The sequence below is a fragment of the Triturus cristatus genome, chromosome 2_2 (assembly GCF_964204655.1).
Source record: "Triturus cristatus chromosome 2_2, aTriCri1.1, whole genome shotgun sequence".
NCBI classification, from domain to species: domain Eukaryota; kingdom Metazoa; phylum Chordata; class Amphibia; order Caudata; family Salamandridae; genus Triturus; species Triturus cristatus.
In genome coordinates this window covers 796,436,229-796,452,316 of record NC_140582.1, presented here as the reverse complement: position 1 = coordinate 796,452,316, position 16,088 = coordinate 796,436,229, and the positions used below count along the sequence as shown (strand labels likewise).

General features: G+C 40.5%; 1 protein-coding gene across 2 annotated transcripts in view; it reads left to right on the top strand.

Annotated features, from left to right (window-relative positions):
• KIT (KIT proto-oncogene, receptor tyrosine kinase) overlaps window positions 1-16,088 on the top strand; it is a 109,586-nt gene that overhangs the window by 57,481 nt on the left and 36,017 nt on the right. For both annotated transcript variants that reach the window (XM_085642091.1, XM_085642090.1), the window contains exons 5-6: window positions 4,973-5,132; window positions 15,595-15,784. In XM_085642091.1, the coding sequence (XP_085498217.1) occupies window positions 4,973-5,132; window positions 15,595-15,784 (350 nt within the window). The remainder of the gene's footprint in view (window positions 1-4,972; window positions 5,133-15,594; window positions 15,785-16,088) is intronic.

Sequence of the window (16,088 nt, the reverse complement as noted above, 5' to 3'; positions counted from 1 at the left end):
TGAGAAAAAGTGAGCTGAGTCTTTGAGTTAGTGAGTGAGCATTAGTGAGTGAGAGAGGAGCTGGAAGTGAGAGTGAGTTAGTGAGAATGGGTAAGAATGAGTATGCAGACTGTTAGAGAGTGTGAGGCAGTGGCGGTTTCTCTTCATGGGCGTCGGGGCTCCACCTCGTTACAAAGTGCTCAGCTCATATCATGTAATAAACTGTATTGCAGGACTTTTTTATTGTAGTCTACAGTACTACTACTCTTATTATGTAAAATATATATACTGCTTGCTTGAATATCACTCACCGATACCTCCGCTACGTGACTACGTCGCGTGACTGATTCAGTCTTTCTCTTCATTCGTTTACTTCCCGGGCGGGCCCAAAGAAGCTGATGTCATCAGCTCGGCAAAGACCTAGCTGCAAGGCACAGTCTCCACCCCCTGATGGCATGGAGGTAAAGTTAGCCCCGGGCGTTTTAAATACAAGCCCGGGATCGCTAACCCTCCATGTCAATCAGAAAGTGGAGAGCTTGTCACCCCACCCTTTTCCAACTCCTTCCCTGTGACTAGATGGGAAAGGGTGTGGCAGGCGGGAAGCCAAGGAATCCGAGTCTGCGCAGACTCGATCTCTGACAGACTGCTTCCCGCATGTGCAAGTCTGCAGTGAGAGTTGGAGTGGTGGAAGCAGCTGCCATTTTACAGCGTCACCAGTACTCAAGACAGACTGCATTCAGAGCCGAGGCATCGCAGACAGTCTGTCCTCAGGCTCTGAATCATCTTTTCACTGCAGGTTGCTGTCCAGAGTAGGACTGGACTGGACCGACTGACTTGTGAACTCGGGCAGTTCACGAGGTAAGGCCCAGGCGGGTATTTTTTAACTTGTATAGGCCTGTTTAGGGCCTTGTCATCGCATGGAAGGATGTAGGGGAGGGAAGAGGGGGCAGGCACACAGCGCACAGTTTAGCATGTGCGCTATTTGGTGGCAGAAATGGCTTTACTGCTGCAGTAGGTTGGTGTTCTCCCGGTGTTCCCCAATAGTGTGTATTGTTCCTTATTTTAAGGGTGTGGGGCCAGGAATCCAAACCATGTTGTCTCGGGCTTTCAGCTGTAGTTGCTAAAGAGAGATGCTACAATGGCAATGAAAGGGTAGCAGTTTGCTTAAAAGGGCCTCTCCTTCCTCGATGAAAGCTGCTTTCCTTTTTCCATAAAAAGTATAGGAGGCCTGCTGTATGGCTCTCTTACTGTAGTGCATTAAATCCATAGCCATCCTGAGGCAAACAACTAGTGGTCTGGTGTCACTTCCTCTCTGATTATGCATCATTGAGCCTGTGTAGAGCGGTGAAGGGGGAGTTTAGATTCCATGATTGCTCTGCACTTGATCTCTCTACTGAGAGTGCCAACAAGTAATGCACATGCCCATTTCTTTATACAGGGCTTTCTATGAATAACTATCACCAGGTCTTGTTTTTTAGCTGAGGTCTCTTGTTTCTGTTAGCTGTGGCCTTTTCAGGTAAGGTGTCATTCTTTGAGTCAGGGCCCATATCTAAAAACCCATCTACATTTTTGAAACAATGCTTCAACATTTGATGGGTGGATGATGTTTGGTTTATATGACTGTATTATATGATCCAGATGCGTATTGTAATTAATTTGCACACATCGGGTTTTTAATACATGAGCTCTTTGTAAAAGTAGTAGTAGTATATGCTTTATTTCGACAAATTTGTGTCATAAAAGCTTCGTAAAGTTTTTAAAAGAAAATTACAAAAGTGCAAAATTGACTTAAGATACAAAATGAGCCGAAACAATGTACACAACTAGTTTGAGAAAATGCTCTTTGTAAATGATGAGCTCATTCAAATGGACAGAATTGATAAGTAAGAAACAGCCCATGCCTCAGGGTAATATAGTTCCCAGCATTGTTATTTACACATGGTTTATTATCTACAAACTGCAAATCCGTGCGACATCTCCTAGTCTGGTGAGCAAGTGAGATGGGGGTGTCTTGTAGAAGACACACACATAGGGGTTTATCGACAGCGGCAGTGACAGGGCAGCTGCTTTTCTCATGGTGACAGCCTTGATGAAACAATCCAGTCGCATATTTGACAGCACATTGGCTGAATCTCCATCGCTGCCTCCTAATGAACCAGAACACTTGTTCTCCATGTGATATCTGCGGTCAGGGCCCAGCTCTCCGTGGTGAAGGACGGGGCACGGCTCTCTGAGACAGAAACTCATAATAATCATACCTTTGTGAGCTTGTTGTTGTGATTATGTCCTAGCAAGAGGAATGGCTGCTTCCTTGTATTCAGGCACCTGCTGTGCGTCTACACTTTCCATCCACAGTAATAATGAAACCTATTCTTCGTTCCGGCTAAAGACTGCTTAGGTATTTAGCATGTTTAGCAGACCTCATGCACAATACATAGAGACGAAGAGTAACGGGCCTGCTCTTTTCCGCCATTTTAAGTTTTACCCGTCATTCATGACGTATGGAGTATTTTCTCCTCAGGGACACACACTTTCTGTCTCAGCCTGACTTGGCAGGAGTCTTCATCTAAGTCTATGCCTGCTCCCCCAGTGAGCGTAGGGCAGGATGCTCACATCAACACACAGACCTGACATATCACTGCAAAAAGACCTAGAGCATCAATGGCCATAGAACAACCACATACCTACTGTGAAAGAAGAGCACACAGTAGCACAGATAGCTAGAGAACGTGGTAGGCTGGCGTCTGATATGCATCCAATTAGACTGACAGTTTTGCCAGTCATTGTCTTTGTTAGAACAGATTCACAATTGCTTTATTAACCTTCCTGCTTCCTCAAATGTGCTTGAAAATGCACCATTTGTCCACCCTTTTTTCAAACATTTCTCCCCCCGAACCCTCCATAGATTGTTTGGGCTCGCTTGCTGCGCTCGCTCGCCGCAGTGCAATAAAACATTTATTTTACGCCTCGCCTCTTTCAAATGTCACCAGCCGCCACATGTGTGAGGCAGTGTTAATGGCCATTAATATGTGAGTGAGTTACAGTGAGTGAACGTAACTGTAAGTGAGAATTAATGCTTCATAGTGAGTGGGTATAAGTGTGAATAAATTAATGAGAGTAAGACTGCATGCAAGTGACTTTGAGGGAGTGATAAAATATGAGTAAGACTAAATATGAGAGAGAATCAGTGCAAAAGATGAGAATAAGGGAGTCTGTGTGAAAACACACAGCACTGAGTGAGAATGAATGGGTGAGTCCAAGTAAGTGTGTGATAATTTATCAATGTATCCGAGTGAGAGTGAATGAGTGAATTAATGTCAGTGAGTATGGGAGAACATGTGGTGTTTTGTGTGCATGTCTGCAATTGGCCCTGGCACGTATTGTATGGTGTGTTTTTTGCCTAAAAGGCAATGGAGGGAGGGGCATCATAAAGAGCCCTGTTTACTTCCTGTTGCTTTCTCCGGAACCAGGGCCTTACATTTAGGTTTTAGAAAATAAATATTTTCAGCAGTCCAATGCATATTCTTTTAATTATGTAAACATTTAACTACAAAACCAACACCTTTTTGTATGCGCTACTACTTTGATTCATTATTGTTAATAAATGAAAAATTGTGTGTGAGCAAAAACCTCAACCCCTCTGTGATTTGCACAAGTGAAAAAGCCTTGAAAATGATCAGCAATCGAATTGAATTGGCAATCTGGAATAATATATTCATATTCAATAAAAGATGTATATCGATTTATACATGCAAACTTACATACTTCCTTCGATACATTAATAGATATCCCATTATGCTTTACCCTGGGGGTACCATAAAGCTATGGCTCTTTGTGGTGTGAATATGTTAGGTTACTGGTACTATCAGTGTTCTGTAGCACTATATTCTCTTCAGACAAACACGTATTTTATATAATAAAAAAAAGAAAGGATTAGCGTTCCCAAGGATTACCAAATAAGTACCCTAAAGGTTGTAGCCTCACTTCCTGTAATGATATAAGGTCAGTCAAAGATCAAGATGATGTCACTTCCTGTGAAATTATTAATGTCAAGGGTGTTTGATGTCACTTCAGCTACCCTGGGCATTTTGGTGAATCAAAGTCCATGGCTGCACCACAGGCAAAAGTGCATTTTTTCTTTTGGCCCATATAACCCTTGCCCTACTCATGCCTTTACTGTATTAATCCACACAAAAAAATCATTGGCAAGGCATGTTGTGCACTCCAATCTTGGTCCTCCTAGTCATTTTGTGAAGTGAGCGGTCGGCATTGCTTTTATCTACACAGCTGAGAGGAGAGGGTTGAACAGAGCATCTATTCATCCGCCGCTCGTGGTTCACTTCCATCTGCATACAAGTTATAATTACCAGCTCTGTCAGCATGTGTGATAATTAGGAGTTAATTTCCATCAGTTAAATTACTTGTAAAGCACATGCAGCTTGTTTGGGTGTAATTCCAATTTGGTTGGTGGTCGTGCAGTGTAAAATAGATCTAAATAATCCAATTAACACGAATTGTTTGAGGGCTGCAGGACCCAGTGGTGTTGTACATTTTAGCAAAGTCTGCAAAGGAGGGGTGGGGATGGGAGAGAGATCCAGTGTGTGTTAGTTGTGTTTTGAATTTTTTTTTTTTAGCTTAAATATTTTTAAAGACATTTTCATATGCATTTGAAAGGAAAACATTTTAACCAAGAATGTTGGATAATAGTTATAAGCAGTTGGTGCATAAAGACTAGATAAATCATTGAGAGGTTTGGAAATGTCACTAATGGTTACGTGTGTATATAGAATAAAACTGAATTACATACACAATTAAATTATGGTCTAATACTATGTATTAAAAAGTGAAAGATTAAAATAAGTTATATCACTTTACGTAATGGCTCGAGATTGAGCCTGAAAATGTCTCTAGGTAACAGGAATGCTTCAGAAATATTGTTGCTCTGTCCATTCAATAATAGAAAGCTGTACATTTCTTTTTGTTTTGTTGGCAGCAAGTTGCGAGCAAAAGCAAATATTATGCTGATTCTTCCTACGAACTTAATTTAACCCTGAGTCGCCCATCTGTAGAAGTCAATGACTCTGGCATTTTCACCTGCCAAGCCAGGAATGCTGTTGGAATGTCGCACGCCTCTATCATTTTAAATGTCATTGGTAAGTCCACCTTCCTTTTTCATTAATAGCTAAGACATGTTTTATGATGCAAAAAGATGGGATTCTTGTTCTCTCAAGTCAGTCTCTGACCTGGAGTAATGATACTTGGTGTAAATGTGTAAAAACCCCATTGATGCTGGCCTACAGTCACCTCACACTCCTTCCTAGTAGTTTGCTTTTTGGATTTCCCTATTTTGGTTTGAGTATTTCCTACTTTCTTTTTGTTCTTATCTTTGCATTTCTTATTTTGCCTAATCGAATACTAAAAGTACCAGGATAGGGAGAACAAAGAGGACAGGAAGAGCTACTCACACATGCACATACAGACCTAAGCCATGATCCCACTGGATTGACTTGCCTACAGATTTAGACTGATCTGGGTTCTTCTTCCAACTCCTTATTTCTGGGAGAGAGTCCCCTTCATTGAAATTCAATGGGACCCCCACTTGTGGCTGAATAGGAATTGAATTAAATTGCCCATCAGTTCTGTGAACCATGAGCACTAAGTTTGAGGCTTGTGTGCTACCTTTGGTTTTTCCTTCTTGAGCTTCTGTCTTTATCTTATCTTTATCGTGGCCTGTCCTTCTGTAGAAGGGTTTAGCATTGCCTGGGTCCGTAACTTGTAGGCCTCCTGTCATAAGCATCTATTTATTTCTTGGCTGGTAACTAGTCTTGTTCCAACAGACGTATGTTTAATTTTGTTTCTCCAAGTTTTAAGTTTTTAAAAATGAATGGCATGAAGTTGTCTTTTTGGCATCATTATACTTTTTCCTCCAGATTGAAACACATTTTCACACAGGTTCCACCTTGTATGATGGGACTTAGCCCAGGACTCACCAATATTTCATCTTTGGGGTTTGAGAGCCAGGGCATGATTAACACCGTAGCTGTAGATATTTGCGTTCTTAACATTGGGCGGACCTGCCTGTAACATTAAAAAGTGTAAAATGAATATGAAGGCTGGTCTTCCTCTTTGTTTAGAGGCCAGCCGCCCTGCTCCCGCATAAGCACCGAGTGGCCATTCGGTGTTTGTGTTTATCTTCTACATTCTTAACTGGTGAGAATTGAAGAATTGCATTGCTCAGGTTTTGGAGTTCTCCTACTGAGCACTAAGAAGGGCATTATCTTTTACAGAAGTTGAATATAGCATTATCACTAAGATCCTGAAAATAGCATGACCTAACCTGTCCAAGACAAGGCGAAATAGAGCTTTGGTGGGCTCCAACAGAAAGAGTGGCATGTTTGATTCAGCTATCCAATCTGAAGAGATTGCATTTACTGGATAGGAAGCAGAGTAATTCTTGCCTCTGACGAATGGTGTTCAGAAATATGCACAGACCCGCTATGCACCTACTTGCATGTGATTACATTTTAATTTGCTATATTGTAGCTTTCAATTCTCTGCTTGCCTTACTCTTTACCCTTTGATGGTTAATTGTTTTCTGAAAAGCAGTTCTTGCCATTTATTTTGATGGAAATTAAGTTAAAACGTAGCAGGGGATGGAGATTAAGAATGGTTGTCAGAGAAGGGGTGGAGGAGAAGAGTAGTACAGGAAATCTTTAAGCACGGAGGCTTTCACATTGATAGAGTAATGAATAGAAAGAAGAGACCACATATGAGAAACTGCGTAAAATGTGAAGAGTGAAATATTGGGGCAAAAACTAGAAGCTATTAAGATGTTGGAAGATATTAAATTAGTTGATGGAGAACAGGGATGGAGGGGGAAGGAATAGGTAAAGGAGGCCAAGCCAGGATCATCTGCAAGGGAATGAAAGCTCTAGCTGATTGACAAATGTGTCAGGTTTTCGAGGGTGCTGCTCTCATTCCTTTCGCATCTGGCACATGGGCTGCAGTATCTTAGGAAGCTGCATGACATCACACCTCTCATCCACTTGTTCCCAGCAGTAGTTTTGCGAACATGGCTCTCCTTAAAACTCAATTGAAGGGAAAGTATAATTGATGCAACACCAATAGTTCTCTCCATTTTAATGGGAGTAATGAAATAATTTGTTTGAACTTAGTTAAATAAAAAACTAATAAAGGCTTGTTGACATATTCCACCTATGGACTTTAGAGAAATTTCCAATTCCACATTTCAAAAAATTGCAAATGTTTATATTTTTGTTCAATTACAGTAATGCCAACATTTTGTTTCCACGCACATTTTTGTGGGCACTATCTCCTGCCTAATGTCATTTTGGTACAATCTGCCATGCAATGATTTGTACATTAAAAAAAAAATGCTTGTGGTTTGAAACACGTGCTATCCTAATTTGTGCGCCCTCAACTGTACCTATATTTGTTTTGCAAAATATTATGCAATGAATTCAATCTGCATAGTATAATTTTTCTGAATTATTCTAGTTACCTAGGTTTTTTTTTTTCATTAAAATGATTCAAGTGGTTTTACAGTGGGGCTGCCTGTTCTACCGCGAGGCGGAGGTTGCGAGTCAGGTGCTAGAGAACCTTAGGGTGCAAGCTGGAAAATAGTTACCTACTAAAATGCAGTGACATGAGGCAATAAGTAGCATTTGAATATTTAAAAAGGTGTACATTTATTGATGCACCCCTATTTAAAGCCCCTTATCCAGATGGGGTCTAAATATCCTTTTACAAGGATTTTGCCCCTGTTCATTATAACCTTTTTCAATTCCTCGAGTGGGGATACGTTTACCACCCCATCAATGAGAGAGGCAGAGATCGTGGCGTTTCTGAAACCGGCAGAAGAATGCAGGTCATTTAGGGCAAAAGCTGTGATTAATGAGGATATTAACATATTTACCAATGTGCTTGATACAGTCATATTGGCACTGATCGAGCCAAACCAAGTGGCTTTGTTAGTGATTGGCACAGGTTCGACAATATTAGAAAAGTGGCTGACTTCATAGAGAAAATCTAGAGAAAAGACATCCCAGATCTCATAGTCACCCAAGGTACAGAGAAAACATTGACAGGATGACCAGGGATTTTCTCATGGCAGTGCGGCATAAAACAGGAATGAGGCCACTAAAGAAAAACTGGATCTTTGCTAACTATTAAAGGCCAGAAGCGAGGCTCAAGATAAATGAGACGTGCTATGAAAAGTTCTAGCTTCAAAGACCGAAAAGGCAGGGCTGCCTTCAGACTGCCATACTTTTAATCCTGACTATCAAACCACTGGCAACACATAGGAGAGCCAATATGATTAAGCAAATGCAGATCGAGTGGAGGAAATTAGTTTACTTAGGGATGATATGCTCTTCTCCCTGACTGACCCAGAAACATACCTACCTGATCTCATAAAATGTCTAGAAACCTTTAAACGGGTCTTGGGTATCAAGATCGACCGAGATAAATCTGAGATTTTGAAAGTCTGTGTCCCAAAAGAGGGATTAGCAATACTTAAAACCCAGACCATGGCAAAACACTCAATCCAATACCTAGCCCTAAACCTTACTGAATCAGCATTGAACTGAAATAAAGTTGACTGACCAGCCCTAAAATCACATTTGAATGGACCTAGCAAGTTGAAGCAACCAATATATTTTATTGTCTGGCTCAATGAACGTCGTGATGATGAATGTTTTACCTCTGTTACTTTTGTTATTTCAAGCACTCTCAACATGGAGTCCCTAAAAAAGAAACCAAAACTTTTCAGAAATTTGTAATATGTTTTCTACGTGTTAGGACTAGGCCAGACAGAAAAGAAAATACTCTTGACTCCATTAAACAGAGATGGTCTGGCCTGCATAAACCTTACACAATATTTAGATAATTGTTGAATGGTCTTCTAAGGAATCAGAAAATCTCTTGATGCTCACACCCTTGGGGCGATACCATGGGTTAGGAAAGAGATGAGATCAAGACATTTGCACATATCCAGCTCTTTCGGAGAGGTGGCAGATCCTTCCAAGTGTTGGCTTCTCGCCTCTGGAATGACCTGCCTCTTGCGTTGAGGAAATCCCAGGATCTCCTCACTTTCAGACAGAAATTAAAAACTTGGTTATTCCAACAGCAGCCTTAAACTGGAGCACCTTGGGTTCTGTGTTGCGGGTCTGTGGTCATGAGCGCCGGGACACTCCCGGGAGTAGCTGTGCGCTTAATAAATACCTGATAACATAACATATTATATTGGAAAACACCAGAACTCCACATCTACTGTAAAATATAATATGATTATAATTCGTTCTCTCCACCATTTCAGCCCCATGCAGTATGAGCCATTATTAGATGGAATTTTCTCCAGTGATGATGGGGAAGGGATTTGAGAATTGGGGAACAGGTGAAAGCTGAATGGGTGAAGATATGTTTGCTAAGGGACAAGTGAAATCCTTGCCAGAATGTAAGCATGCCTTCAAACTAATTGCACTGGACAGAATTCAATCAGTACAAATCAGGCATTGAGTTGAGCATTCACAGATCAGAGAAGCGGTTACCAGACAGCAAACCCTTTTCGAACAATTCCTGGAAATATTTGATTCCACAAGAGGCCTGATCTCAAAACTATACTGTGTTCTTCATGATAGCATGTAATTAAAGAGATGGAGCTACTAGTCCCAATGGGTGATATTGTAATGAATATAGCTCCAAGTTGGAATAGCATAACATTCATAAAGTCTTTGGGAATAAGTTTGAAGTGGCGCCTGACTGTGTAGGTTAAAGTAAATCTAACCAGTTCAGCCCGTCTACGCTGGAGATGTAGGACAGACCGAGGCACACTCATCCGTATATGGTGGGAGTTTATTGAAATCTTTTATATCATATTGTATCTTGTAGACACACTTTTGGGAAGTTCTCAGTTATATCAACTACATTCTGGGAGGGGTAGTAGCTAGAGACCTAGTGAGAATTCCGCAACTTGGAAGAGGAGACAAGAGAGAATGAGTAAGGTGTGCAAAACCCTCCTGGGTCACCATCATTGCACCACCATGAAACTTCAGACTGAATACTGAAGAAGAAGGAATGTGCCTACAGAAATGCATTGGATACAGCCTGTGGTACACACTGGAATTAGAAACTAAATACTCATAACATCAAAGGCAGTCACACAAGGTTGGAGAAAGTCTGGCCTCTTAAAGTCTGAATCCCTGGTGCCAAAATATATGCTAAGTGTAGGATTCCTATAATATGTAATGGAGGACGCAATACAAAGGAGGTCGAGCTGGGCAGTTGGCTTTATTATTACATGGTTCAGTGCTTAATTGCTCTTAATCAGCACTGTATTTTATGAGTAGGTAGTCCTTAAAGTGTGACAAGATTTCCAAAATCAGAGCTGGTTGATTATTATAACATGATGTTTCCTTTGACATTGTTTTATACTGTTTGAAAACTCAATGAAAAAGGTGTTCTCTTTGAAACATGTTACAAATATTGCTGACACTTGAGAAAGTGCCTACATTTTAGAGGCTAAATGTTATTTTGTCTGTTTTGGTTGTATTTATTTAAGAGGTCAGCTCCTGGATCCCAAATGATTCATGGAAGTTACATTAAGCAAATGGCACGCAGGAAGCTAGTAGAGTGTGGACAAAGCACTGTTTAGGAGAGTATAATTAATGGAGCATTTAATATCACATCTCAGGATTACTGTTTTTAAACAGATAATTTGGACACTGGATAGATCTGTATGCTTACAGAACTAATTCTCTATATATGTTCACTGGTAAATATTGCTGGAGTCTTATGCAATGTGCTGGATGTCAGCTGTGGGAGTTGGGCTCCTAGTTCAGTAGGAAAGGGAGTCCCAGAGAAATGGCAGGTCTTCTTTTGAACAAAATTGGCTCCAGGACTTAGAACAGTTCGGATTCGTAGAAGTGTAAGGCTGGTTAGGCAGTTGGGAAGTAGACAAGCATGACAATGAGAATCTGTGAGGGAGGAAACGCTGTTTGAATATTGTCAGTGAGGAGATGGATGATTGAATGATGAGGCAGAACATGATCTTACAGAGAGAGATTATATAGAGCAAAATGAATACGGGTAAAGCCATGCGTGATCCCTGCTAGAAGTGGGGTGTGAATGGATTTAAATGAGCATCAGTACGGAGTAGTGGAATTGGTCAGCCTGGAATGAGGAGAACCAGAAGAGTTGGGTGCAATGGCCAAGAGCTAACTGTTGGGTACAACGAAAGCTGTTTTTTTCTTTCTTCAGATGGGAAGCAGAAGGAACCTCAGCGGGGTCCTTCAGGGAGAAACCTTTCACCAGCACCACTGGTGGAGGGGCTGCAAAGGAAGAAGCAAAGGCAGAAGACTGGATATCAACTACTGGTGCAGGCAAAAAGCCAGCACTTAAGCATGGCAAAGCAATCTGTCCCTACTGCAAAAGTGAAACGTGCCAGAAATCTGTCCCGCAAGCGTTTGCGTGCTTGGATGGCCAGGCTGGACAATTACATGGCCAGGCAGGAGGAAAATGTAGCAAGGCTGGAGACCCACCTGGACCATATTGTAGCCATGATTAGCCGGGTGGAGGAGCGGCTGAATACTGTTTTGGAGAGGGCAGTTTCCTAAAAGTGACTGCTCCTTGTTTTCTTGTCCTGTTATAGAGCTGCTGTTAAATTCTTTTTCATTTAGTTTTGTGAATGGTTACTTGGAATGCCACTTTACTTTGTATGTCTGTTTACTGTAATATAAGCACTTTGTTTTCATAAAAAATAAATATTTATTTTATTAGTTTATTGCTGATGTCTGTCTCTTATGGACCTGGATGCTATTTTGTAATTTGGCACATTATCTGTGTCCTGGTTTCTCCTGGAAGGCCATGTGTACAGTTCAGAAAGCACATGCATTGCCAGTAGTTTTATCAGCGGTTGGTGATTTTTGAATAAACCAGAGCCTTTTTTCCCTAGGGTTTTCTATTAAGCATCCGTTAGTGTTTGTAATCAAGATATTGCACTAGTAAAACTATAGCAATACCTGCTGTACTTCACTTTCATACTACATGTAAAATAGTGAAATGTAGAGCATTCTTTTTAGTATATTGGACTCCTGGGAATTCTGGCAATATAGAAATTAATTTATAGGAAGGAATGGCTATTCCCTTGAATTATTGTTTTAACAACTACAGCCTTTTGTGCAGTAAAAAGCCAAAGAAAATAGTACTGGTTTTATACCCCCAACAAATTCCATCCCATTAAACCGGAGGAGAAGTGGATTGGGTCAATAGTTTGTCAGGTGGTAGTGCGGATATTGGGGGCAGGGATAAAATATATAGGAGAGAAAAGGGGTTTATGATGTATTGTATTACCTCTTATTGCCATTTGCATAATTCCAAATCATCTTACTTAGATTGTTCTGCATAAATGCATTTTCATAAGTTGTTTTTTCTGCCTCACTTTGCTGTTCGTAGTTATATATGTTAGGGCTCTACTAAATCTTAAGCTTTCCAGAGAACTTTTCCTCCATGGGATTTTTGAATTTTGTAGCAATTGTGTTTCACTTTTCTAAAGCTTTACTTATAATTCTGTGTCCCCCATGGTTGACTACAAGTAAATATCTTCTATCTGTAGGATGTATTCGTTATTATCAAGCATATTTTCCAGACTGTACAAAGTACAGAGGGCTTATTTACAATGTCAATCGGAAAGCCTTCAACCGCTGGTCGGAGTTTTCTGACCAACATTGTAGGTTTAAACTCCGACATCCATATTACAATGACGGCGGACGGAGTTTAAACCGGCCGGGAAATCCGGCTCAGTTCCACCGGGCTCAAGGAGCCCATCGGCCAGTCGGAAAGGCCACATAATCCCTTAAGGACAGCATTTCCGCTGTCTGGATTATGAAAGCACTTTCCGACAGCAGTTCCATGTCAGCCTTTCCGACTTGGAAATGCTGTCAGAATGTGCCTTTAGGGGCCCATAGCAGGGCCCCTTCCCCTCTGGCCCTCCACATGTGGCCCTGGGAGATGCCCTCTTCACATCCCTGAACCGTGTGGCAGGCACCATGAGGTACCTGGTACACTGTGCAGGGATGTATGAAAACGTACATTTTACAATTGGAGCTTTTGCTGTGGGCAGTTTCATTGAAAGAAAAAAAATTGCGGTGTTGAAAACGCCGACCTGAGGTCGGTCGGAGGCAACTCCAACCGACATTGTAATCCTGCCAGAGTCTTTTGCTCCAGGTTAAAAACGACCTTATTCGCAATTCAAAAGCATTTTATACAGCACCTCGGGATCCTTCTGAAAACAAGAGATCCCAAAGCTGCTCACCCAGGTGAGTGGCAAATGGAAGAACCCAGGCATTCTATTGTCAACTTGCCCTTCACCCAACGTCGTCTGTTGACAAACAGCCAAGGACTTGGTGATGAATCCTATAAATAAAATAATCAGAGATGGCCATTGTACATGTAAAATGAAGCATTGGTTTTAAAAACGTGGCTTAAACTGCCAATCCATTCACAATCAGTCATGGATCACAGCACACTACTGCTTAAATGTTCAAATCGTTACCAAATATTTAATTAATGTGAAATCAAAAAATCCTTTATTGAACCAAAAAAAGGGAAATCTTCTGCTTACGAAACTTTAAAGCTGTGGCAAGTATTCATAAAAGTAATAAGTGGCGAAGACAACCAATAGAAACTCCTGACATTACAATTTCCCTTTACATTTCAAGCCAGACCGTGCTATACCTGTATTTTGTGCATATGATGTTTGCATTCAGGGTAGACCTTGAAGAAAGGATCCATATATAATTTGTTTGGGTCATAAATATTGTTTGAGTGAGTGAGGGTTTTCAGACTATTGACGCCATACGTTGGTGCAGAAAATCCGTGATGGAAGGCAAGAAGACCGTCTTGTCAATCATCAACAAAGAAGTGGTATGATAAACCTAATCCCCAGAAATTGGACTAAGGACATAGCCTTATCATTTGATCCATATGTTGATGTGAGTGTGGAGCTGGATAAACTTCAGGCATACAGACCATTACCACATTGGGTGAGAGTGGAGAGAATAAAAACAGCATCCTGTAAGACTCAATATAAATTTTAAATAAATACTGAACCTTTTTGAATTGGGAGAGACCAGGTCGAACGGCTGGAAAATGTAAAACAAGAATGTAACCAAAACAGGTACTTTCTGCTGTGGGAAAGGTTGTAAAGATCATGTATGAGTAGGAAACTGAAGAAACTAAAAAGAAGAGGTGGTGAAGTAATTTGCTGCATCCAACTACTCTCTGCTGTTGGTCATTCATGCCGCATCTACTGCAAGCCTGCACTCCATTGATGGCACAGAAATCTTGAGAATGGTTAAAGTCAAACATAGAAGTGCCATGTTCACATTAGTAGAGGGAGGATTGGACCACGCAGTATCCATAATATGCAATGCCCAGGATACTATGCACATTTACACTCTGGTTGTTTAAGATCTGCCCCTTCTGTTCGTTTTAAGTTTACTTGAACTCTAATTACTTTTTTTTTCCATTTTATAGATTTAAGTTTTATTATTTTTCTATTGGTTGTGAAGAATATTTTCCGTGTTATGTGCTGTTGGCCACTTACTCCATTGATTAGAATATTTCATACAGCATAGTATACCGTACATAACCTATTCCAATAACTTAGATCAGGATAACTGGCCCTTTTCATGTACTCAGTAGTAATTTTCATTTTAAATGCATTTGTGACATGGATATATTTGTTAAGCACAGCGTTCTTCTGGCATAGTTAATAGTCGTGGATTTGAGCATGAAAAAGTTGGAAGCTCTGTACGTAGGCATCACCTTTTTGATTTTCAGTCTTAACTAATCTGAAATAAGTACTTCAACGTTCACCTGTATCGTGAGGGCAGGTGATGGGAATGCTGATTCTATGATCAATAAGTGTTTGTTTTTTAATTTCTAAAACTTATTTGATAAGGCTATGTGTCTTTCTATTTAGAGGGGTTTGCTAATTTAAGGAAAACTGATCGTGGTTAAGCTTCCTGTTAATGTATTTAATAGTGTTTGAATTTAGCGATGAAAGAAAAAGAGAAATTGTATCCATGAATACCAGCACAATCTGCATAGGTTTTTCCTCCTATTCAAGAGAAATACACAACTACACATTTGCTCAGTTGCAAAAACAATACACATGTGGGTGGAGATAATGTGTTGTTCTCTGCCTATGCGGTCTTATGCACACTGAATATATATGCATGAACATACATGACGTAGATCTAAACTGACCCAAAGAAGAAAAGGAAATAGTTTATGTAGGCTGTTGGCCATTAGAGACATCTCTTTATACGAGCCCTATGATAAGTAATGGCTCATGTACAGTTGCTTTATTATCATTGTATTTTTTTTGCTGTCTTTAGTTCTTTGTTGGATTAAACATGTTAAATGCTGGCTTATAAAAACTGGCGGGCACATTTGTATTCAATGTCCTATTTTGAATATCAGCATCTTTTTTTCTGAGATATTGCCCATTACTGCGTGTTGTAGCACTGTGGAAGGATTTGATAATTGTTGGAACTAAAATGTACATATGTATGTCTTATTGCTGCTGATCAGATCTAGGGTTCATCAATTTGTTTCCGGTGGAGAATACGACAGTGGAAATACATGCTGGAGAAAACCTAGTCTTGAGAGTCGAGTATGAGGCATACCCAAAACCAGATGAACAAGTCTGGACCTACCTGAATGAAACAGTCCTGAATACCTCTGACCACTTTGTCCGATTCCGTGAAGAAGGCAATAACCGGTAACTGAGCTTCATTAGTTGTAATTTTTAATTCTAACTTTGAAATGTGAGGACATAAAATATGGTGAAATGTTGTCACATTTAATGTGGCCATGCAAACAAGCAGACTAAAGGAAATGTTGATGCATGTTAACCAGCTGCTGGGAACTGTAGTGTTCGTCAAAGGCCAACTATCCGAGTTAATAACCGGCTGGAACAATAAGCCAAACATTGGAATGTTTCAATAGAAGGTCTACACAAGAATTATCGTGTGTCATTCTTTTGTTTTTACAGAAGGGCTCACAATCCATGTTCTAATATAGTT